This window comes from Erinaceus europaeus, chromosome 13 (assembly GCF_950295315.1).
Source record: "Erinaceus europaeus chromosome 13, mEriEur2.1, whole genome shotgun sequence".
Lineage (NCBI taxonomy): Eukaryota > Metazoa > Chordata > Mammalia > Eulipotyphla > Erinaceidae > Erinaceus > Erinaceus europaeus.
In genome coordinates, this window is record NC_080174.1 from 1,286,336 (window position 1) to 1,311,655 (window position 25,320).

The 25,320-nt window shown below is 54.1% G+C and overlaps 1 protein-coding gene and 1 long non-coding RNA gene across 5 annotated transcripts in view; both read left to right on the forward strand.

The window, feature by feature from the left end:
* Positions 1 to 25,320, forward strand: part of MAP3K4 (mitogen-activated protein kinase kinase kinase 4) — a 96,053-nt gene that overhangs the window by 34,012 nt on the left and 36,721 nt on the right. For 3 of the 4 annotated variants that reach the window (XM_060205126.1, XM_060205127.1, XM_060205128.1), the window contains exons 3-4: positions 4,015 to 5,192; positions 24,323 to 24,559. In XM_060205126.1, coding sequence (XP_060061109.1) covers positions 4,015 to 5,192; positions 24,323 to 24,559 — 1,415 coding nt within the window. The remainder of the gene's footprint in view (positions 1 to 4,014; positions 5,193 to 24,322; positions 24,560 to 25,320) is intronic. The other variant, XM_060205129.1, reaches the window with a different exon arrangement.
* Positions 20,331 to 23,910, forward strand: LOC132542459 (uncharacterized). The gene is made up of 3 exons (XR_009553472.1): positions 20,331 to 20,605; positions 21,084 to 21,797; positions 23,355 to 23,910. It is a non-coding gene; the product is annotated as an uncharacterized LOC132542459 (long non-coding RNA).

The following is a 25,320-nucleotide window of genomic DNA, read 5'->3' on the forward strand; positions in this document are numbered from 1 at the left end:
GGGGCTCCCAGGCCATCTCCTGGGAACACACTTTGCCTAGGTCGGTCTGCCTGTCTGTCTGTCTGTCATGAAGAGCCAGGTTCCTCCAGGCTCAAGAGGGGTTGGGGGCTGGGGCTCCCAGGCCGTCTCCTGGGAACACACTTTGCCTGGGTATGTCTGTCCGTCTGTGGTGAAGGAGCAGACTCCTCTGGGCACATGTGGGGTGCAGGGCAGGGGATGGGGCTCCCAGGTATCCCATACGTGACACTGCCTGGCAGCTCACCATCCCTCTTGTTCAGGGTTTTATAGAGCTTTCTCCCCCAACCCATCTACTTCTGGAAGCCTGAGGACTGAACTCTGGCCCTCAGACCACTGGCTTCCACTATGACCAGCACCCTCCTGAGCCCAGCAGGTCCCATCCACATCAGTGCACATTTAGACTTGATTAAAGGGGTTTCTTCCGAATAATGAGAGACACGTCCATCATGCACCGGTGGGGGTATGTGTGTGCAAGGGTTCCAGGAGCTCAGTGCCTGGAGCGTGTTTGTCCTTCTGCCCCCCTCCTGGGAGTGGTGTGGGACTCCAGCTCCCCTGGTGTAGGCTGCAGAGTGATTGTGCCACCTGCCGTCTGCTATGCCATTCGTAATACGCATGTGGGAACCACCAGCCTGGGTCATTGTGACTGCCTGAGGTCAGAGTCGTTGTGGGGGTGTGGGGGAGGAGTGCAGGAGTGGGCTCTGGCTGTGTGTGCTGTTGGCGGTGAACATGGCTAGCTGTGTGCAGAGGCAGACATCACGCCCACAGAGTTTCCCTGGAAACCTTAGAGACAACATTGCTTTGAGAATGTGGTCAGCCTGCCACAGTGCCTTGGCATCTGGGAAGGACAGTTAGCCTGTTTGCCTAGGAAGGCAGGTCTGCTCATGGAGTCTGCCTCTGCTCCTGAGTCAGTTCTCACCAGAATGAGTAACAGAGCTTCCCTGGCGTCTCTTAGGATCGTGCTTATAGGCTCTGAGTTAGCTCGCAGGGTGGAACACACATCAGGTGCGAGGCCCTGGGTTTCAGCTCCAGCACCACACAGGAGCACTGGGCACAGGACCAGGGAGTCCCTGGATGTCAGAGTGCCTGGGTGTTTCTGTCTCTCTGTTTTTTTCTTCTCCACAATACAGTGCATGTGCTAGGCTGTGGTTCCTTCCCCAGTGCTAAAAAAGGAAAGATTGTACTTTTAAATAATGGTGAGTAGCTACTGTCAGAAAACAATGAATGAAAGAGGTTTAGAGGGTAGCATTTGAGACTTCATGAAGACGAAGACAGTCGCAAAGTGAGACTAGGGAGAGGAAACTATTTTTTTTTTAATTTGTCTTTATTTATTGATTTGCTGCCAGGGTTATCACTGGGGCCTGGTGCCTGCACAGTGACTCCACTCTCAGCCATTCTTTCCTCTGATGGAGAGTGAGAGACAGAGGGACAGACACCGGCAACACTGCTCAAGTGCTCACTGGGAAGCTTCCCTACCAGGTGGGCACCAGGGGTTGGACCTTGGTCTTTGCGCCTGGGAACATGTGTGCTCGACAGAACACATGACTCCAGACAGGCAGCGCTTATGTGATAAAGAAACAGGGAGAAGACACCTTGTTGCCTACGGCCACGTGGTCCTTGCTGGGGCGAGAAGCCCAGGGCTTCCTGGAAGGAGGGTCTGGGGCTAGAAGCGCTTTCTACAGCACCCAGCGGTGGTCAGTGAGATTCTCATCAGCTTGGGACAGCCACCAACTACATGCAGTTGTTTCTTCTGCAGGTTGCTTTAAGAGAAGGCCATCGAGTTGTTGATCCTCACAGTTTGAGCAGCTACCATTTCCAGCACGGTTAAGACATTTCAGCAGCCAGACTAAACATAAAAAACAGGTTGTCTCAAAATCTGCTTTTAAGAATTGCAGCAGATATAACACCCGTGAGCACAGACATCACCACATAGGAATCTGCCTTTACTGGCAAGCATCTCAGTGTTGTGTGTGCAGGCGTCTGTGGCCATTAGCTAACAGTAGTGAGACACGACTTTTTCTGTGCAAAAAAGTAGCTCTGCTGTAGGGCAGAACAGGTACGAGCCGGCAAGCAGGCTCAGCTGGGAGGAGGGAGCCTCGGGACTGTGGCACTGGGAAGATGAGGGCCGCCCCACCTTGCTCCCGCTCTTTGCCGAAGCCCTGCTGGTGATACAGCAGCTGGTGGAAGTGGCGATAGGTCAGGCTCACCTGCCTGCGTGGCCTGAGGGTCCTTCCCCAACCCAACCCCCGCCCTGCCCCCGCCCCTACTGCTTGTTTGATCTGACTCCTTCAGCCCTGGCCAGGGACCTGGCCTTGTCTCGAGGGTTCTAGATCAAGGCCTCCTTCAGAGCCCTCAGCTTCTTCACCTTGTGGTCAGCCAGAGCCTAAGAGAGAGCAGCTTGGATCCTTATGAAGGCATGAGGCCAGAGCTCACTGCCCCATCTGTCTGGCCACCTGTGATTGGCCATCAGAGCAGGTGCTCACCTTCCCCATCTGTCTGACCTCCTGTGATTGGCCATCAGAGCAGGTGCTCACCTTCCCCATCTGTCTGGCCACCTGTGATTGGCCATCAGAGCAGGTGCTCACCTTCCCCATCTGTCTGACCTCCTGTGATTGGCCATCAGAGCAGGTGCTCACCTTCCCCATCTGTCTGACCGCCTGTGATTGGCCATCAGAACAGGTGCTCACCTTCCCTATCTGTCTGACCACCTGTGCTCCTCAGCATGTGTTGACTACACCAGTGGCTAGAGTCCCTACCTGAAGGAGCAGTGATCCCAAATGTGGTGTCCTCTAGTCCCGGTGAGTGGGGTGTGGGGGGCTGCATTTCACAGGAAGACGTTTAGAGATGCCCAGCCTCTCGTTAAGTTCAGGAGCCTCAAACTACATAATCTCGGTCTTCTCAAACTACATAATCTCAGCCTTCAGTCTGACCATCTGATGGCTTAGGACATTGTTGAATGGTAGAGAGGTAAAGAGCGGGCTAGAGGTGACCCACTGGCTAGGGCCCAGTCCTTCCTGAGCACAGCCCAGTTCGAGGCTGGGAAGCTCAGTGTCTTGGGTGTCAGCGGTCAGTGTAGTGAACACAGAAGCTGCATTTCACACATGTTCTTGGCCTCCGTTTCTATGCTTGGACGGTGGTGGGACTTAAGCCTTTCGCCTTTCCAGCCAGGCAGTCCCGGTGCCCACCCCGGCCCTCTCCATTCCACTCCATGACAACAGTTCTTCCTCTCCTCTGTGACTTTAGCTTTGCTGCTGCCAGGCCGGAGATAAAGGGAGCTTTCTGGAGGTTTGCTTCAATTGGACTACAAAAACAAACTGTGACGTCTAGGTATTTGGAGACGGTACATCAATTGTCTTATGCTATCACACTAATTAATAGTATTTTAGTTAGAACTTGGCATGTAAAGCCTCTTGGCCCTGAAACTGAAGTGATTTGTTCCATGGCAAAGGCAGGGTTTGGCTGTTATTTTCTCTGCCAGTGTTGTCCCATCTGTCGTGCTGTTTCCTTTCTTCCCTTTCTCTCTCTCTCTCTCTTTCTCTCTCTCTCTCCCCCCTTCCCTCCTTCTCCTTCCCTCCTTTCCTTCCGCTGCTGTTTCACTGTTCTGAGCTGAGGTTTTCAAATAGAAGGGGTAGGTACAACAGCTCTGAAGCACCCCCTCGTGCTGTAGTAAGTGTTCCCCCGTGGGGTCAGCTGGGGGCTGGAGCCTGGGTGACAAGTGTGTCAAGGCAGGCACTCGCCCTTCTTAGGCGGAAGGTGGACATTCGCTCACTTTGTAGTAGGAAGCCGGCCAGCTCCCTTTGGGTCAGTCACGGAGAGTTGCCACTGCAGTAGCGGAGAGGCACAGACAGAATGTCCCAGAGATTCTGGAGAGAAACATTACCTGCCTGTCTTATTGCCTGCATTCGCAGTGTGTGGCGTGCTTTCCCCCAGAGCCACAGGGAAGGTGGGTGAGTGAGATGGCAGGTGTGAGTGCTAGCTGTTGTGTTTGCTCTCCCGCAGAGAAGGCGAGTGTGGCCGGCCCACCTGCACACCGGGAGCCTGGGGAGCCCACCGAGCCCACGGACAGCCATGCCTCTAGGCAGGAGCGCAAGCAGCGGGCCGCCCTGCGCAGCACGGAGCGCGACCACAAGAAGAGCCTGCAGTGCTCCTTCGTGCTGGACGCGGCGGTCGGCCCGCTGCCCGCGAAGCCCATCCCCGACGTGGACCTGCACAAGCCCTACCTCAGCCTGGGCTGCAGCCACGCCAAGCTCCCGGTGTCCCTGCCCATGTCCATCCCCAGGGCGGCCCGCCAGACCTCCAGGACCGACTGCCCGGCCGACCGCCTCAAGTTCTTCGAGACTCTGCGGCTGCTGCTCAAGCTCACGTCGGTGTCCAAGAAGAAGGACCGCGAGCAGCGCGGCCAGGAGAGCACGTCGGCCTTCTGGTTCAGCCGCTCCAACGAGCTCATCTGGCTGGAGCTGCAGGCCTGGCACGCCGGCCGCTCCATCGGCGACCAGGATCTCTTCCTGTACACGGCCCGCCAGGCCATCCCTGACATCATCAGCGAGATCCTGGCCTTCCGCGTGGACTATGGTGGCGCCGGCGGGCCGGGCGGCCCGGGCCAGCTGCACCTGCGGCGCCAACGCGTGGCCCTGGCGCAGGTGCGGCGAGTCATGGAGCTGCTGGAGTACATGGAGGCGCTGTACCCGTCGCTGCAGGCCCTGCAGAAGGACTACGACAGGTACGCGGCACCCGACTTCCAGGACAGGGTGCAGGCGCTCTGCCTGTGGCTCAACGTCACACAGGACCTGGACCAGAAGCTGCGCATCATGGGCACCGTGCTGGGCCTGCAGAACCTAGCAGATGTTGGCTGGCCGGTGTGCCGAGCGCCCCCACCACGTGCCTCGGGGGATCCCGGGGACACCTCCGAGGACGCGGAGGCGGGGCTGCGGGAGCCTGGCGGCAGCGCGGAAGAGAGCGAGGGCGAGCAGGCCTGCGACACCTGGTGCGGGAGGCGGGGATCCGGGGACGGCCCCCCGGGCTGGAGCGGCCGCTGCCTGACTTCCGTGTACCGGCCGTTCGTGGACAAGGCGCTGAAGCAGATGGGCCTGCGCAAGCTCATCCTGAGGCTGCACAAGCTGATGGATGGCTCCTTGCAGAGGGCGCGCGCTGCGCTGCTCAGTACGCAGCCCGTGGAGGTAGGTGCCGCTTGGCCCCGAGGTTAGGACCCAGCGCCCCATGGAGGTGGGTGCCTCCCCACCTGGCCCCAACATCAGGACCCAGCGCCCCGTGGAGGTGTGTGCTGCCTGGCCCCGAGTCAGGACCCAGTGCCCCGTGGAGGTGGGTGCCTGCCCACCTGGCCCCAACGTCAGGACCCAGTGCCCTGTGGAGGTGGGTGCCTGCCCACCTGGCCCCGACATCAGGACCCAGTGCCCTGTGGAGGTGGGTGCCTGCCCACCTGGCCCCGACATCAGGACCCAGTGCCCTGTGGAGGTGGGTGCCTGCCCACCTGGCCCCGATCAGGACCCAGTGCCCCATGGAGGTGGGTGCCTGCCCTGGCCCCGACGTCAGGACCCAGTGCCCCGTGGAGGTGGGTGCCAGCCTGGCCCTGAGTCAGGACCCAGTGCCCCATGGAGTTGGGTGCCGCCTGGCCCCGAGTCAGGACCCAGTGCCCTGTGGAGGTGGGTGCTTGGCCGCCTGGCCCCGAGTCAGGATCCAGTGCCCCATGGAGGTGAGTGCTGCCTGGTCCCAAGTCAGGACCCAGTGCCCCGTGGAGGTGGGTGCCTGCCTTGTTGTTTTGCGCCGCGGAGAAGAGAAAGAGGAGGTCCGGAGTGAAGAGGGAACACAAATCTTTATTTGCGCTGGCACCTCAGAGTTAGGTGCTAGAGGAGCAGGTTGGGTCACGTGGAGGTAGTGAAAATGGCCACTTCACGGAGTAACCTTTCCTGCGTCTGAACACTGAAGTGGAGCGCTAGCAAGAGAGGTGAAGTGCCGGCAAGAGAGCAAGGTGCGGAAGAAGAAGGGCTTTTATAGGAGTAGCTTTCACGAGAATGGGAAGGGGGAGGAGTAACCAAAGCACTTCAACTATGGTGGGGAAATAGACAATGCCCTGAGGGCACAACATGGTGGAACAGGCACTCTGAGAATGTCCCAGCTCTCGCGGGAACTAGCAGTAGCCTGAGGAGACAACGTGGCAGATGTGACTGCATCGGCATAATTTCCCAGCATCTTCCCCTTTCCTTTTATCTAATGTCCAGGGCAACAGTGTGTAAAGTCTGTGAACTACTCAGGGTCAGTCTGAAAAACCAGCAACATGAAGGGAAGGAAGCTGCTGTAAAATTGTCTAAAGTGTCCAAAGGGTATACCAGCACATCCGATAGAAGTCTCAGTCCAAAGTAGGCGACTAGGGGGAGAAATGGCAGGGGATGAAATGCTGCATGAGGAAGGTCAGCTTCTGGAATTCTGCTTTTCTGTAGAGAGTGAGCTGGAACCGCCAAAACGTGACAGGTGAAAGCAAAAGCAGGAAAGGCAGACAGGCAGTAAAAAAAGTTCTGTCCTTGGAGTCTGTGAATCAGGTTCTTCAGATCACGTCAGGTGACATCTAGGGTTTCGGGGGGGTGTGCCACTATGTCGTGCCATCTAGTGGGTAATGTCAGGGTGTGCAGGGGTCCAGATAGTTTTTTTCCAGGATTCCTGTGGAAGAAACAAAAACAACCTGCTTCTCGTGGTTAGCAGGACATCTGATTTGAATTTTTTATAGAAAAAGAGGTTTGGTGCCTTAGCCAACTGAGTATTGGGGGATGTATCTTTCCTATTTATTGATTATTATTATTATTATTTGTCATGGTAATCAGCCGTTATCTGGAAGGTCCTGGGTGATTCATGGGGAAAAAGAACTTATCTTTTAACAAAGACTCTAAGGTGTAGGGAAGCGGGAACTTATCCCTTTTTTTTTGTATTTATTTATTTATTGCCTTTTGTTGCCCTTGTTGTTTTATTGTTGTAATATTATTGTTGTTGTTATTGATCTTGTGGTTGTTGGATAGAACAGAGAGAAATGGAGAGAGGAGGGGAAGACAGAAGAGGAGAGAAAGAGATACCTGCAGACCTGCTTCACCGCCTGTGAAGTGATTCCCCTGCAGTTGAGGAGTCAGGGGCTCTAACTGGGATCCTCAAGCCAGTTCTTGCACTTAGCGCCACCTGTGCTAAACCCACTGCACCACCGCCCGATTCCCAGGAACTATCTTTTAACATAAACTCTATGGCCATGCCAATAGCAACCTTGAGGTTACATGTGGCTCCCCACATGTCCCCCTTTCTTATATCATGTTTTGATGTTTGGCAGACTTTGTTTTGTGGCAGGGAGGACTGTGCCTGTCTTAGGTTGGGGATCAGCCTTCCATCTTACCCGTCATTGGAACACCTGGTCATTTTTGCCCAGTAGTACCAGATGCCCTGTCTTAGGTTGACTGGATAGTGCTAGTTTCCCCTTACCCATCATTGGCTAGCCAGTCCTCTATATGGTGGACATTCTGATGGAGGGGGGCAAATCCTCCACAGCAACTCAATGTTCTGCCATGTCCAGCCTATGATAGTGAGTTTGTATAGGTTGCATCTTTATGGCATCAATCTGTTGTTGCAAAAAGGCCATGAGCTTATTAAAAATTATAGGACCGTGGTCTGGGAGGTGTCGCAGTGGATAAGGCGTTAGACTCTCAAGCGTGAGGTCCCAAGTTCAATCTCTGGCAGCACATGTACCAGAAAGATATCTGGTTCTTTCTCTCTCCTCCTCTCTCTCATTAATAAATAAATTAAAATGTTTAAAAAAATAATTATGGGACCTATTGTGAGCAGAAGAAGTAAAACAAGCTAGGGTCCCACAACTAAGGGTAGACAGGTAAGGAAGGGGGAATGTATCCATTGGTATGAAGAGGTGGGATCATATCTCAAGTCTAAGGGAAACAGTCAGTGGATGTGATGTCTAGGGGAACAGCCATTTGTCTTTGGGGGTAGTAAAGGATGTTTGTGGCATGGGTGATGTTATAAAGGGAAACATCTTTAAATTGTTGGCTGACAAAGGCATGGCTTATGGTGGCAAGACAAGATACACCAGTTAAGTGTACAAGAATATGTGAATGTTGTTAATTTGCATAGGTTGTGTATGGAGAAACTTTTTATAGTTTAATACCTTACCATATGAACAGATGATTCTTCATATGAAGGCCTGATAGATGTACTCACTTACTTGTGAAAAAAATTAAAACTTGTAACAAGTTAGACATTTACTATAATTGATACCTCGATGATTATAATTGGTTTGAATATCTTTATGATTTTGTTAAAAGGTCATCTAATCTAACCTCCTGTAGCAGTCTCTACAGCAGGATCTTTAGACCAATTATAGTTAAAATATATATTGATTTTTAACCATTTTTACTTTGGAGTATAAACAGACTCAGGTTACTTAGAGAGTTAACGCATGTTAGTGACAATTGTTTTAACATTTAGAGTACTTTGAGCAGTTGGGTCATACAAAAATTTTTGGTCATTCAACACACTCACTCACAAAACACAACTGGCCAGTCATAACATAAGACATTCAGGGGAGGGGTAGGAGAGAGGGCTCTGTGAGCCACCTTTTGTAGTCTTCTCTTGAGAGAAAAGTTTAGGTGCTAGTAGAGGCAGAAGAGGTAAAGAAGCTATCAATTTATTAGAAGGAAAATGGTTATCTATTTGTCCTGGAAACCCCACAAAACATATGGCAAAGCAGGAATGATGGCATATGAGCCACTCTGTATCTGTGAGAGAAAAGGGCAGAATAATTAAATCTGGTTCTTTCCCTAAGACCTGCACAGACCTATTTCTTCCTTGGCGAACCATGAATGCTAATGCGTCTATCTCAGTGAGGAGTCTTGGAGCTCCGCCTACTGGCGTGTGAAGCCACTCGAGAACCCCATGGTTCTGCCACAATGCCCCTACTACTGTGGGGGTGGAGTTAAAGATTAAAAGGTTTATCGGAGAGGAGGGGGAGAATCGAACAAGGTGCATGTCCTGGAGGGCCTGGTTAACCCTTTCCAGTGCCGAGGAGGCATCGGGAGTTAACCTACGTTTTGAGGAGGGCTGTTTGTTTCCTTTTAACAGGTCAAACAGTGGTTGGAGGCAGCTTGTAGGCAGATAAAGATACTGCCTAAGCCAATTTAAATTTCCAAGAAAACTTTGTAAAGAAGCAAGAGTGAGGTTAGAAGGAAAAGTAACACTAGGTTTTAAGGGACGAATTTGCATTAGAGAAATCTCTGAACCTAAGAAAGATATTGGAGGAATTAGCTGTATCTTCTCAGGAGCCACATTAAGGCCGCTTTTCTTTAACGCAGGAATGAGAAAATCACGTAGGGCACAGAGATTTGTATTTAATTTTCCCCATATTAATACGTCATCCATGTAATGAAAAACATTAAGGCCCTTATGGATATATGGAAAAAGGGCAGATTTAACAGCTTCTTGACAAATTGTAGGACTATTGGCCATGCCCTGGGGCAGCACCACCCATTCAAATCTATCGGCAGGGCTGGCGTTATTAATAGAAGGAACAGAGAAGGCAAAACATTTACAATCTTTCGGATGCAAGGGAATAGAGAAAAAACAATCTTGTATATCAGTAGCTATGATTGGAATTCCCGTGGGAATTGCAGAAGCAAGAGGCAAACCCCTTTGGGCGAGCCCCAGACCTGCATGGTTTTATTAACCACACGGAGATCTTGGAGGAGGCGCCATTTTCCTGAGCGCTTTTTAATCACAAAGACAGGAGTATTCCATGGACTTCGAGAATGACGAATGTGTCCCAAGGACAACTGCTCTCGGATGAGCTCCTTTAAAATTTCTAGTTTATCCCTAGGTAAAGGCCACTGTTCCACCCAGACAGGCTCATTAGAAAGCTAGCCTAAGCGGGGAGTTTGCATACGAACAGTAGCAGTTAGTATTGGGGGTGCTGGTTAGATCTGGTCTCGCAGGAGCGGGTGTTACGCTCTGCAGAGGCGTCTGTGGATATCCTAACATCAAGACATTCTAGAAGATCCCTGCCCAATAGGTTGGTGCTAATATCAGCTACCAAAGGGCGGAAGTGTCTGGTAGAACCTTCCGGGTCTTCCCACATGAGCGAATCTCCTGTGAGAAAGGATTGGGTCACCCCTCCAACCCCATGTATACGGGGTCTAGGGAGGAGTTCCCAATTTTGGGGAACCTCTACTTGCCTTAAAATCGTCTTTTCTGCCCCTGTGTCAATCAAAAATTTAAAAGGAATATTGTCAATCTTTACTGTCGTAGTAGGATGACCTTGTTCTAAAACAGGAGTGGTCCACAAAATCTCAGGCCCCGAATTTGTACCATTCAGGGGCGTGTCATCTTAGTGAAAATTTGGACCAACAATCTCTCTTCCAATGAAACCCTCTACGGCATCTGGGACACACCGTATGTGGCTTCTGGCTCCCTGACTGAAGGCGGGGTTGCCCTTACTGGAGGCGTGGTACCTCTAACTGTAGGCAGGGTTATCCTGACTGGAGGCATGGTAGCTCTAACTGGAGGCAGGTTTGCCATGACCGGAGGCGGGGTTGCCCTGACCGGAGGCGTGGTCACAGCTTATCTGGACATTGGTTACGCCAGTGCCCTTGGCGACCGCACTGAAAGCAGGCCCCGTTTTGGTTACGTGGGGTAGCTGCATAAACCTGTGTCATAGCGGGTGCCCCATAATTGCCTGATGTAAGTTCCTGTGTCGCTAAAATCCAATTATCTGGGTGTAGGTGTTTAAGACTAAGGCATGCCTGATGGAATTGTGGTATCATGCCACCCCAGACAATAGAACGCAGGAGGAAAGAGGATTTCAGGATTATAAACCAGTGCCCTGTGGAGGTAGGTTCAGGCCCAATGGGGAGGGAGAGAGCTCGGCCATGTAAACACAGGGCGGTGGACAGTCTGGCTTAAGCAGAGCAGAAACACCCCGTGGTGACCACAGTGAACGCCACTCAGTGAGGAAGCCACAGAACACGGAAATGCCTTGAGTCGGCTGCTCTCCTCTTCCTCTCTCCTCCCCTCCCCATCTTTTATCTCTCCCCTCCTCCCCTTCTCCTCTTCTCCTCTCCTCTCCCCTCCCCTCCCCTCTTCCCTCCCCTCCCCCCTCCCCTCCCCTCCTCTCCTCTCCTCTCCTCTCTGGCAGGTGCCAGAGTGGTGCTCAGTGTCCTCTGCCTTCCTCCCTCTCAACTCAGGGTCTACACTCCCAGGTCAGTGCTTTTTCCTTTCATTCTTCTTTCTTCAGAGGGAGGAGAGGTGTCATAGGACTGAACCTTGTGGTGCTGAGCACCCCCTGTGCTGCCAGGCCTGACCGTGGCCTGGTCCAGTGAAGTGTCCCCTGGCCATCAGGCTCTTTCTTTTGAATAAATAGACCTACTTTTTAAAGGAAGGATCAGAGGACACAGCACACACTGTTTGGCACTCCTAAAGATGGGCGTTTAAGGGAGTCTGAATATGTCCACATACACGTAGTAAGCACACAGTGACTTTGTGAGAGAAATGTGCTAGACAGGAAGTGGTTTGAAAATAGTCCAGATTTGGATTTGACAGCCTGATGCTCCGTTGTGACTGGGAAGGTTTTCTGCCGAGTCTCCTGAGAGCTTGAGCTCGTATCTTCACCTGATAAAGGAAGGCAGCAAGACTGGGACTGGCTTTCCGCTTCCCCTGTGTCAGGGCCCTAAATTTCAGGAGCTGTGCAGAAGTGTGACTGTGCCCTTACTTCTCCACATGCAGCTCACGATGCTGGAGTCAGTGTAACACAGAAGGCATTCTTTATGGTGGGACCTCCCAGGGCTCTTGCGTCTGCAGCATTAGTATTTGAAATTCATTGACCTGATCATAGGCGCCTAACGGGGAAAGCGGGACATTTGCAAGATGAATCAGAGTTTTTGTAGAGGCTGGTTTATTTGGAGTGGCTTTTTATAATGGACTTTCATTTACTTGTTACTGAGGGAGAAGGGAGAGAGTCAGACCATCTGCTGTGTGTCAGGACTCAGGTGTGCTCGTGGTGCTCCTCCCAGGTGCTACTCTGAGTGGCTCTGATCAGAAGCAGTCAAGTGACCTTATGGGGGTTGGGCGGTAGCGCAGCGGGTTATGCGCAGTGGCCCAAAGCGCACGGACTGGCATAAGGAACCTGGTTCGAGCCCCCAGCTCCCCACCTGCAGGGAGGTCACTTCACAAGTTGTGAGGCAGGTCTGCAAGTGTCTAACTTTCTCTCTCCCTTTCTGTCTTCCCCTCCTCTCTCAATTTTGCTCTCTCCTATTCAAAAACAACAGCAATGACAGCAATAACAATAAATACAACAACAAGGACAACAAAAATGGGGGGAAATGGCCTCCAGGAGCAGTGGATTCGTAGTTCAGGCACTGATCCCCAATGATAACCTAGGAGGCAATAAAATAAAATAAAGTGCCACTGTTTCTTTGAATGGTGCTGTATCCATCTTTTTATTAGAGCAGATGAGCTTTGCTCCTTGGTCCATCAGTGACCTCCCCTGTGGGCTCTGAGTGCAGCACAGGTCTCCCCATCCTGAGCGAAACTGGGCGGTGACAAGGACTTGCTTGAAACTTGTCACTTTCCCATGGCGAACGCCTTCCTCTGGCCTAGGCCTAGGGACTCGGGCCTGCCGCAGTTCCAGCAAGGACAGGTGTGGGCACGGCAGCATTGAGGGTCGATTTTCACTGTGGAGCTCTGTCTTTTGAAGCAGTCTGAATCGAGGACGATGGTGGGACTGCCTCCTCGCTGCCCCGGTGATTGTCCTGGGTCCATGGAGGACGTGGGACTTCTGCAAACGGCTCTGCTCCCTCCCCCAGGCTGCCCTCCTGCCCTGCTCTCCTTGGCCAGTCCCGTGTGCGTGGTCAGGTGGTGGAGAGCAGCTGCGTGTTCACATAGCCCCCTTGGGAAGGCCACCCTGAACTCGGCTCCATCACAGCTGCTCCCTGGGGAGTTTACCCTTGTTAGAGAGCAAACAAACAACCAGAAACAGAAAGCTTACTAAGCGTGTGAATTAAAGACAATCAGAATCCTTTGTCGGTGATCTGCTCCAGCTTCTGCCATTCTGCCTTGTCACAGGAAATGTTCATCAGCTGGCGAAGTGCCCCAGGAAAGAACTTCCATATTGGGAATTAATTCAGACTGACAAGACATGGAGATCTTAAATAGAAGTTTCTTAGTGGGGAAGCAGAAGTATTTTTCTCTCTGTTTCATGAGCACACCTTCTATAAGTGGTGTGTGTGTGGTGTGTGTGTGTGTGTGTGTGTGTGGTGTGTGTGTGTGTGTGTGTGTGAGCGTGTGAGCGTGTGAGGGTGGTCTGAGGTGAGTGAGGGTGGTCTGAGGTGAGGACCCCACCTGCGTCCTGGGGTCTCTCTGTGCTGTCCACCTGCGTCCTGGGGTCTCTCTGTGCTGGCTCCACCTGGGTCCTGGGGTCTCTCTGTCCTGTCCACCTGCGTCCTGGGGACTCTCTGTGCAGACTCCACCTGGGTCCTGGGGTCTCTCTGTCCTGTCCACCTGAGTCCTGGGGTCTCTGTCCTGTCCACCTGTGTCTTGGGGTCTCTCTGTGCTGACTCCACCTGGGTCCTGGGGTCTCTCTGTCCTGTCCACCTAGGTCCTGGGGTCTCTCTGTCCTGTCCACCTGCATCCTGGGGTCTCTCTGTCCTGTCCACCTGCATCCTGAGGTCTCTCTGTGCTGACTCCACCTGGGTCCTGGGGCCTCTCTGTCCTGGCTCCACCTGGGTCCTGAGGTCTCTCTGTGCTGGCCCCACCTGCATCCTGGGGTCTCTCTGACCTGTCCACCTGGGTCCTGGGGTCTCTCTGTCCTGTCCACCTGCGTCCTGGGGTCTCTCTGTGCTGACTCTACCTGGGTCCTGGGGCCTCTCTGTCCTGGCTCCACCTGGGTCCTGGGGTCTCTCTGTGCTGGCCCCACCTGCATCCTGGGGTCTCTCTGACCTGTCCACCTGGGTCCTGAGGTCTCTCTGTGCTGTCCACCTGCGTCCTGGGGTCTCTCTGTGCTGACTCCACCTGCGTCCTGGGGTCTCTCTGTGCTGGCCCCACTTGCATCCTGGGGTCTCTCTGTGCTGACTCCACCTGGGTCCTGGGGTCTGTCTGTCCTGTCCACCTGCATCCTGGGGTCTCTCTGTCCTGTCCACCTGGGTCCTGGGGTCTCTCTGTCCTGTCCACCTGCATCCTGGGGTCTCTCTGTGCTGACTCCACCTGGGTCCTGGGGTCTGTCTGTCCTGTCCACCTGCATCCTGGGGTCTCTCTGACCTGTCCACCTGGGTCCTGGGGTCTCTCTGTCCTGTCCACCTGCATCCTGGGGTCTCTCTGTCCTGTTCACCTGCATCCTGGGGTCTCTCTGTCCTGTCCACCTGCGTCCTGGGGTCTCTCTGTGCTGACTCCACCTGGGTCCTGGGGTCTCTCTGTCCTGTCCACCTGGGTCCTGGGGTCTCTCTGTCCTGTCCACCTGGGTCCTGGGGTCTCTCTGTCCTGTCCACTTGCGTCCTGGGGTCTCTCTGTGCTGACTCCACCTGGGTCCTGGGGTCTCTCTGTCCTGTCCACCTGCGTCCTGGGGTCTCTCTGTGCTGACTCCACCTGGGTCCTGGGGTCTCTCTGTCCTGTCCACCTGCATCCTGGGGTCTCTCTGACCTGTCCACCTGGGTCCTGGGGTCTCTCTGTCCTGTCCACCTGCGTCCTGGGGTCTCTCTGTGCTGACTCCACCTGGGTCCTGGGGTCTCTCTGTGCTGACTCCACCTGGGTCCTGGGGTCTCTCTGTCCTGTCCACCTGGGTCCTGGGGTCTCTCTGTCCTGTCCACTTGCGTCCTGGGGTCTCTCTGTGCTGACTCCACCTGGGTCCTGGGGTCTCTCTGTCCTGTCCACCTGCGTCCTGGGGTCTCTCTGTGCTGACTCCACCTGGGTCCTGAGGTCTCTCTGTCCTGTCCACCTGCATCCTGGGGTCTCTCTGACCTGTCCACCTGGGTCCTGGGGTCTCTCTGTCCTGTCCACCTGCGTCCTGGGGTCTCTCTGTGCTGACTCCACCTGGGTCCTGGGGTCTCTCTGTGCTGACTCCACCTGGGTCCTGGGGTCTCTCTGTCCTGTCCACCTGGGTCCTGGGGTCTCTCTGTCCTGTCCACTTGCGTCCTGGGGTCTCTCTGTGCTGACTCCACCTGGGTCCTGGGGTCTCTCTGTCCTGTCCACCTGCGTCCTGGGGTCTCTCTGTGCTGACTCCACCTGGGTCCTGGGGTCTCTCTGTCCTGTCCACCTGCATCCTGGGGTCTCTCTGACCTGTCCACCTGGGTCCTGGGGTCTCTCTGTCCTGTCCACCTGCATCCTGGGGTCTCTCTGTCCTGTCCACCTGCATCCTGGGGTCTCTCTGTCCTGTCCACCTGGGTCCTGGGGTCTCTCTGTCCTGTCCACCTGCGTCCTGGGGTCTCTCTGTGCTGACTCCACCTGGGTCCTGGGGTCTCTCTGTCCTGTCCACCTGCGTCCTGGGGTCTCTCTGTCCTGTCCACCTGCATCCTGGGGTCTCTCTGTCCTGTCCACCTGGGTCCTGGGGTCTCTCTGTCCTATCCACCTGCATCCTGGGGTCTCTCTGTCCTGGCTCCTCCTGGGTCCTCAGCTCTCTCTGACCTGTCCACCTGGGTCCCGGGGTCTCTGTGTCCTGCCCCCACCTGGGAGCTACATTGGAAGTCCCTGTCCCCCACCCCCACGCTCATTCAAAGGCTTTTTCTCACTTGCATTTCAGACTCCCTTTCTCCCACATTCTTATGGCTGTTCTTTGCCTACATTTGTAGGTCATTTCACCATTGTGGAAAACACTTTCTTCCTTGTCATCGTTACTTAGTCTTGGTTCAACAGGATGGACAGAAGAGGACACAGATAGGAAACGGAGAGCTAGGCAGGCCCATCCTCTCTGGTTGTCGTTCTCACCGTATATAGATGTATTCGTTGGCATTGCCATAGGATGGGCCCCCACCCTCCAGGGCCATTCAGCGCTGGCACAGTGAGGGGCTTCTCTGCGCCTGCCCCTTAGTCTTAGTTCACGGTTTGTTTTCAGATCTTTTCTGTCAGAACCTATGGCAGAACCTGTGGCGCTGTGGTCAGGGGACGCCCTGGGCCCTCCGAGGACTCTGCCCCGGGCCTCTGCCTTTTCCTGGCATTTGCAGTCTGGCTGGTGATGAAATCTGGGACTTGTGTTTTCTGTGTTGCAAATAAACTTAATAGATGTCATTGTCTTTTGGCAGGTGGCATTGAGGTTATGAAGTGTGATGACTGTGATTCTATTTTCTGTTTCCATTATGTGGAGCTTGGCTTATTTATTTATAACCTAGTAGCCAGAGGGTTCTTTCTTCTTTTCTTTAAGCTTTACTGATTGCACTTTGTGTTGACTGTTTCACGTTGATATACTTGAATATCTTGGCGCACCCTTTCAATAGAGTTTCAGGCCTTTGCTGTTTAGTCTTTGTATTTTAATTGAAAAATTCAGTATTTATTTTTGTTTCATTGCTTTGATCTTCTTGGAAAATCATCTCTTTGTATTCTGAATTTTATTCGCCTGTCTTCTCTTCATCTCGCTCTCTTCATTTTCATTCGTGTTTATTTGTAAGATTGCTTCCTTTTTACTTCATATTTCTTTGAAGACGTTATGCACCGTACTTATTGGCTCATATGTTTCTTTTCTCTTTTTTAGTTCTTGAAATGGTTTATGACTTTTTTTTAAGATTCATTCATGAGCCCTACTAATACAAACTTGTCATTTTTAAAAATATTTTGCCCTAGTTTCTTTTAAGCTGGCCTTAGAAATGGACTAACCAGCAGACGCATCTTTCTGTTGTCTCTTTTTAATAGACTCCTTTGCTGCTGCTTCTCTTTGCTTATGCTGGCCACAAATGGGGTCTCACACAGCCCCTTTCTCTTGCTTATTTTTAAAATTCGGTTTGAGTTTTTTATCAGTAAGAGAAGAAGGAGGGCCACTGAGGCTCGGCCCCAGCACCTGGAACTGGTTTCGCCTCAGTGCGGCTCTCACCAGGGGCTGGTCAGGGCCATGGGCACAGGCGTCAAATTCGCACCCGCTGGGTTCCCTGGGGCTGGTCAGAACCATGGGCACAGGCATCTCTCACTCACTGGGTTCCCTGGGGCTGGTCAGGGCCATGGGCACAGGCATCAAATTCTCACCTGCTGGGTTCCCTGGGGTTGGTCAGGGCCATGGGCACAGGCATCAAATTCTCACCTGCTGGGTTCCCTGGGGCTGGTCAGGACCATGGGCACAGGCATCAAATTCTCACTCACTGGGTTCCCTGGGGCTGGTCAGGGCCATGGGCACAGGCATCAAATTCTCACCCACTGGGTTCCCTGGGGCTTTCAGGACCATGGGCACAGGCATCTCTCACTCACTGGGTTCCCTGGGGCTGGTCAGGACCATGGGCACAGGCATCAAATTCTCACCTGCTGGGTTCCCTGGGGCTGGTCAGGACCATGGGCACAGGCATCAAATTCAAATTCTCACCTGCTGGGTTCCCTGGGGCTGGTCAGGACCATGGACACAGGCATCAAATTCTCACCTGCTGGGTTCCCTGGGGCTGGTCAGGGCCATGGGCACAGGCATCAAATTCTCACCCGCTGGGTTCCCTGCGGCTGGTCAGGACCATGGGCACAGGCATCAAATTCTCACCCGCTGGGTTCCCTGGGGCTGGTCAGGACCATGGGCACAGGCATCTCTCACTCACTGGGTTCCCTGCGGCTGGTCAGGACCATGGGCACAGGCATCAAATTCTCACTCACTGGGTTCCCTGGGGCTGGTCAGGACCATGGGCACAGGCATCACATTCTCACCTGCTGGGTTCCCTGGGGCTGGTCAGGGCCATGGGCACAGGCATCAAATTCGCACCCGCTGGGTTCCCTGGGGCTGGTCAGGACCATGGGCACAGGCATCAAATTCTCACTCACTGGGTTCCCTGGGGCTGGTCAGGGCCATGGGCACAGGCATCACATTCTCACCCGCTGGGTTCCCTGGGGCTGGTCAGGACCATGGGCACAGGCGTCAAATTCTCACCCGCTGGGTTCCCTGGGGCTGGTCAGGGCCATGGGCACAGGCATCAAATTCGCACCCGCTGGGTTCCCTGGGGCTGATCAGGACCATGGGCACAGGCATCAAATTCTCACCCACTGGGTTCCCTGGGGCTTTCAGGACCATGGGCACAGGCATCAAATTCTCACCTGCTGGGTTCCCTGGGGCTGGTCAGAGCCATGGGCACAGGCATCAAATTCGCACCCGCTGGGTTCCCTGGGGCTGGTCAGGACCATGGGCACAGGCATCAAATTCTCACCTGCTGGGTTCCCTGGGGCTGGTCAGGACCATGGGCACAGGCATCTCTCACTCACTGGGTTCCCTGGGGCTGGTCAGGACCATGGGCACAGGCATCAAATTCTCACCCGCTGGGTTCCCTGGGGCTGGTCAGGGCCATGGGCACAGGCATCTCTCACTCACTGGGTTCCCTGGGGCTGGTTAGGACCATGGGCACAGGCATCACATTCTCACCCGCTGGGTTCCCTGGGGCTGGTCAGGACCATGGGCACAGGCGTCAAATTCTCACCCGCTGGGTTCCCTGGGGCTGGTCAGGACCATGGGCACAGGCATCAAATTCTCACCCGCTGGGTTCCCTGGGGCTGGTCAGGACCATGGGCACAGGCATCAAATTCTCACTCACTGGGTTCCCTGGGGCTGGTCAGGACCATGGGCACAGGCATCAAATTCTCACCCGCAGGGTTCCCTGGGGCTGGTCAGGGCCATGGGCACAGGCATCAAATTCTCACCCGCTGGGTTCCCTGGGGCTGGTCAGGGCCATGGGCACAGGCATCACATTCTCACCCGCTGGGTTCCCTGGGGCTGGTCAGGGCCATGGGCACAGGCATCTCTCACTCACTGGGTTCCCTGGGGCTGGTCAGGACCATGGGCACAGGCATCAAATTCTCACCCGCTGGGTTCCCTGGGGCTGGTCAGGACCATGGGCACAGGCATCTCTCACTCACTGGGTTCCCTGGGGCTGGTCAGGACCATGGGCACAGGCATCACATTCTCACCCGCTGGGTTCCCTGGGGCTGGTCAGGACCATGGGCACAGGCGTCAAATTCTCACCCGCTGGGTTCCCTGGGGCTGGTCAGGACCATGGGCACAGGCATCAAATTCTCACCCGCTGGGTTCCCTGGGGCTGGTCAGGACCATGGGCACAGGCATCTCTCACTCACTGGGTTCCCTGGGGCTGGTCAGGACCATGGGCACAGGCATCTCTCACTCACTGGGTTCCCTGGGGCTGGTCAGGACCATGGGCACAGGCATCACATTCTCACCTGCTGGGTTCCCTGGGGCTGGTCAGGGCCATGGGCACAGGCATCAAATTCGCACCCGCTGGGTTCCCTGGGGCTGGTCAGGACCATGGGCACAGGCATCAAATTCTCACTCACTGGGTTCCCTGGGGCTGGTCAGGGCCATGGGCACAGGCATCACATTCTCACCCGCTGGGTTCCCTGGGGCTGGTCAGGACCATGGGCACAGGCGTCAAATTCTCACCCGCTGGGTTCCCTGGGGCTGGTCAGGGCCATGGGCACAGGCATCAAATTCGCACCCGCTGGGTTCCCTGGGGCTGGTCAGGACCATGGGCACAGGCATCAAATTCTCACCCGCTGGGTTCCCTGGGGCTTTCAGGACCATGGGCACAGGCATCAAATTCTCACCCGCTGGGTTCCCTGGGGCTGGTCAGGGCCATGGGCACAGGCATCAAATTCTCACCCGCTGGGTTCCCTGGGGCTGGTCAGGGCCATGGGCACAGGCATCTCTCACTCACTGGGTTCCCTGGGGCTGGTCAGGACCATGGGCACAGGCATCAAATTCTCACCCGCTGGGTTCCCTGGGGCTGGTCAGGACCATGGGCACAGGCATCTCTCACTCACTGGGTTCCCTGGGGCTGGTCAGGACCATGGGCACAGGCATCACATTCTCACCCGCTGGGTTCCCTGGGGCTGGTCAGGACCATGGGCACAGACGTCAAATTCTCACCCGCTGGGTTCCCTGGGGCTGGTCAGGGCCATGGGCACAGGCATCAAATTCGCACCCGCTGGGTTCCCTGGGGCTGATCAGGACCATGGGCACAGGCATCAAATTCTCACCCACTGGGTTCCCTGGGGCTTTCAGGACCATGGGCACAGGCATCAAATTCTCACCTGCTGGGTTCCCTGGGGCTGGTCAGGGCCATGGGCACAGGCATCAAATTCTCACCCGCTGGGTTCCCTGGGGCTGGTCAGGGCCATGGGCTCAGGCATCAAATTCTCACCCGCTGGGTTCCCTGGGGCTGGTCAGGGCCATGGGCACAGGCATCAAATTCTCACCCGCTGGGTTCCCTGGGGCTGGGTAAAGGCCTACAGGGCACAGAAGTCACTCTGTCACCCGTTAGGCTCTCCCCAACTGGGCTGCCTCTGCAGCCCCTCTGTTGCCTCCAGACATTATGGGGCACCCAGTGACTTCTGCCCTTCACACACTGGTGGGGTCTTAGTGCTGCAGGGAGCTGTCTCCCTCCCTTATTCCTTTTACTGCTTTTCTTTTATTCCTTGTATCTCTTATTTGCTCCCCAAACCCCCTCCTTTTCTCTTTCCTCTGGGTTTTAGTGACCATCTGTGCAGTTGATGTCTGACCTATCCAGTTTCTGGTAGCATTTATCCTCTTCTCCTTGCCTCTGTGGAGTTCATTTCAGAATTCCAGGGTCCTAAACTGCCACCAGCATCACTGCTGGCTCCCCCCTGCGTGATGAAGACACCACTCCTGATGCCCGTGTCTCCTTTACTTGATAGGACAGAGACAAATTGGGAGGGGAGAGAGACAGAGAGATGCCCTGCCGCACGCTTCAGCACTGTGAAGCTTTCCCTGCAAATGGGGACAGGGGCTTGGACCGGAGTCCTTGTGCATTGTGACGTGTGCACTTAGCCAGGTGCACCACGGCCTGGTCTTAGCAGGCAAGTCTTAACCCTGATTACATCATCACAGGTAGTCATTTTTAAGGTTGTATGCTACTTGAGGAACTCATGCTGGGTACAGCAAGCTGGGCATGAATTTGTGTACATGCAGAAGCCCATCTTTCCATCAGAGACTCTGAGTGGGGGCAGCGGACAGCACAGGGAGGTGACAGGGCGACTCAGCTGAAGGGCGGGGCAGGGGAGTAGGAACTGATGACGCTTTCAGTTGAAAAGTCAAGCCGAGGTTCCTGTGTTTTTATTTTTTATTTTGTCTCCAGGGTTATTGCTGGGGCTCGGTGCCTGCACTAGGAATCCACTGCTCCTGGAGGCTATTTTTCCCTTATGTTGCCCTTGTTGTTTATCGTTGTCTTATTATTGTTGTTGTTGTTGGTTTCGTTGTTGCTGCATAGTACAGAGAGAAATCGAAAGAGGAGGGGAAGACAGGGGAGAGAAAGACACACCTGCAGGCCTGCTTCACTGCCTGTGAAGTGACCCCCCTGCAGGTGGGGAGTGGGGTTTCAAATTGGGATCCTTGTTCCTATCCTTGCACTTTGCACAGCGTGTGCTTAACCTGTGATACAGACCAACCCCAGGTTTCTGTTTGATGGCTTAGCGGGTTTCTGTTAGTGCAGGTGGGCCCAGGGATGGGGGTCTTCTGTTAGTGCAGATGGGCCTGGGGCTAAGGAGGCTTCTGTTAGTGCAGATGGGCCTGGAGCTAAGGGGGAATCTGTTAGTGCAGGTGGGCCCAGGTGTTGTTGAGCCAGATGTTGTTGTGCGCGGGCCGCGGAGAAGAGAGAGGGGGTCCAGAGCGAAGAGGAAACACAAATCTTTATTTGCGCTGGCACTTCAGAGTTGGGTGCTAGAGAAGCAGGTTGGGCCACGTGGAGGTAGCGAAAATGGCTGCCTCACGCAGTAACCTTTCCTGCGTCTGAACACCGGAGTGGAGCGCTGGCAAGAGAGCGAGGTGTGGAAGAAGAAAGGCTTAGCCTTCGTGAGAATGGGAAGGGGGAGGAGTAACCATAGCACTCCAGGATAGGATGATAACTCTTGTGAGAATGGGAGGGGGGAGGAGTAACCAAAGCACTCCGGATATCGCGGGGATATAGACAATGCTCTGAGGGCATAACATGGTGGAACAGGCACTCCGAGAATGTCCCAACTCTCGCGGGAACTAGCAGTAGCCTGAGGGGACAACATGGCAGATGTGACTGCATCTGCACAATTTCCCAGCATCTCCCCCTTTCCTTTTATCTAATGCCCAGGGCAACAATGTGTAAAGTCTATGAACTACTCAGGGTCAGTCTATGAAAAACCAGCAACGTGAAGGGAAGGAAGCTGCTGTAAAATTGTCTAAAGTGTCCAAAGGGTATACCAGCACGTCCGATAGAAGTCTCAGTCCAAAGTAGGCGACTAGGGGGAGAAATGGCAGGGGATGAGATGCTGCATGAGGAAGGTCAGCCTCTGGAATTCTGCTTTTCTGTAGAGAGTGAGCTGGAACCGCCAAAACGTGACAGGTGAAAGCAAAAGCAGGAAAGGCAGACAGGCAGTAAAAAAAGTTCTGTCCTTGGAGTCTGTGAATCAGGTTCTTCAGATCACGTCAGGTGACATCTAGGGTTTCGGGGGGGTGTGCCACTGTAGTCATGCCATCTAGTGGGTGATGTCAGAGAACAGGGGTCCAAATGCATTTCCAGAAATTTTCATTTGAGTAGATGCTTTTTCATGTGAAGACTTGACAGCTGAAATTCACTTACTTGTCTAACAAAACATGTAGCACCAAGAGTCCCCAGAGGGCGTCCTAGTTCAAAAAGCTCCTCGAAATTCCATTTAGGGTGCTTCTGACTGTTCCTGCTGGATTGCTTCAGGCACCCATTTTTAAAAGCAGTATCTCTTTATTCATGCAGGACGCAGCGCAATCTATACCAAGCTAAGCTAAACTAACAACTAACTAAAACGAACAATGTTGTCTTTATATATACTTCCCAAGTAGGGTGTGAACAGGATGTGACGCAGAGAGGGTGGAGAGAAAAGTGACCAGTGAAAATCAGGGTGTGACAAGGAGAGGATCAGGGTGTGACAAGGAGAGGGGGTGGAGCAGGTGAGAATTCTACCACTAAACCACCAATGCCCTGGAGGGAAGGTGGTGCTTAATGTAAATGTAAAAGTGATTTATGTAAATAGATGGCAGTGGTTATGTAAATAGAATACAGTGATTATGTAAATAGAATGCAGTGTTAAGCAGGGAGGATTTAAACCAAATGAAACAGAAGGGGTTTTTAAAAGCAGAATTAGAAGATACCAACACCCAGGGATAGGGGGCTTCTGTTAGTGCAGGTGAGCCCAGGGATAGGGGGCTTCTGTTAGTGCAGGTGGGCCCAGGGATAGGGGGCTTCTGTTAATGCAGGTGGGCCCAGGGATAGGGGGCTTCTGTTAGTGCAGGTGGACCCAGGGATAGGGGGCTTCTGTTAGTGCAGGTGGGCCCAGGGATAGGGGGCTTCTCTTAGTGCAGGTGGGCTCAGAGATAGGGGGCTTCTGTTAGTGCAGGTGGGCCCAGGGATAGGGGGCTTCTGTTAGTGCAGCTGGGCCTGGGGCTAAGGGGGCTTCTCTTAGTGCAGATGGGCCTGGGGCTAAGGGGGCTTCTGTTAGTGCAGGTGGGCCCAGGGATAGGGAACTTCTGTTAGTACTTGCCACGGGAGCTGGACGGACAGTCAGCCTTCTGTGTCTGTATAAATCACTGCCTAGGGGCCGGGTGGTGGCGCAGCTGGTTGAGCACATGTATTACAATGCGCAAGGACCTGGGTTCAAGCCCCGGGCCCCCACCTGCAGGGGGAAAGCTTTATGAGTGGTGAAGCAGGGCTGCAGGTGTCTCTGTCTCTCCCTCTTGATTTCTGATTTCTGGCTGTCTCTATCCAATAACTAAAAGATAATAATAAATAAAAAAAATAAATCACTGCCTAGCTGTGCAGTTTTTTTTTTTTAAAGAATTTTGATTGTCCTTTGGTTTTCACGGTCTAGAAAAGTAAGTGTCTAGATAGTTTTAAGAATAATGAAGATAAACTTGAACCTTTTTATCCTTTTTAAAAATTAATGGTTTTGTTTTAGTTCTTGTTCTGGCTTCCAAATACTTCCGGCACTTGCTCAGTGGATATGGCAGATGCTGAGGTATTCTAAGGATGACTTTTCCTGCAGTCGCAGTTTTGTGCATCAGCAAGAGGAGGAGGGCTGCGGGCACGCTGGGCACTGTGTGCCCCGCTGACCTGCGCTGCGTCCGTTGCAGTTCTCCGAGTTCCCAGCCGCCATGTGGGGTTCTGACTACGTGCAGCTATCCGGGCCGCCCCCTGCAGAGCAGGACAGCAGTGGCTCCTGGGCCGAGCTCCGCGCCATGGACCTGCCCTCCTTCGAGCCCGCCTTCCTGGTTCTCTGCCGGGTCCTCCTCAACGTCATCCACGAGTGTCTGAAGCTGCGTCTGGAGCAGAGGCCTGCCGGAGAGCCGTCCCTCCTGAGCATCAAGCAGGTCCGTTCAGAGGCCCGGTGGGCGCTGGGCACTGGCTGGCTCGCCCTGCACACTCATTCTCCACGAGTGAGCAGCGAGTGCATGCCAGGGCTCTGCAGCTGCTCTCCGTGTGGCAGTTCAGAGTGTTCTTCACAGCTGGGCCAGCCTCTCTGCCTCCTACCTCCCTGTTCACAATGCTGGGCTGGGAGGAGATAGCATGGCAGTTTCACACCAAGAATCACCCCTGAGGCTACAAAGTCCCAGGTTCAATTCTCAGTCCGCCATGAGCCAGAACTGAGCTGGGCTCTGACACAACAGCAGCTGCAAGGCAGAGAAGGGAGGTGGTGCGGTGAGAAGGGAGGTGGTGCGGTGACCCCTCTACCCTGTTACTAGCCAGTGGGAGCGGTGACCCCTCTACCCTGTTACTAGCCGGTGGGTGCGGTGACCCCTCTCTACCCTGTTACTAGCCGGTGGGTGCGGTGACCCCTCTACCCTGTTACTAGCCGGTGGGTGCGGTGACCCCTCTACCCTGATACTAGCCGGTGGGTGCGGTGACCCCTCTACCCTGTTACTAGCCGGTGGGTGCGGTGACCCCTCTACCCTGTTAATAGCTAGTGGGTGTGGTGACCTCTCTACCCTGTTACTAGCCGGTGGGTGCGGTGACCCCTCTCTACCCTGTTACTAGCTGGTGGGAAGCCTGGGACTCACTGGAGAAAGCTCCACTCCCATAAGCCTTTTTGTTGTCTTTGAGCGAGATGTAAACAGAGAAGTGACTCTGGAGG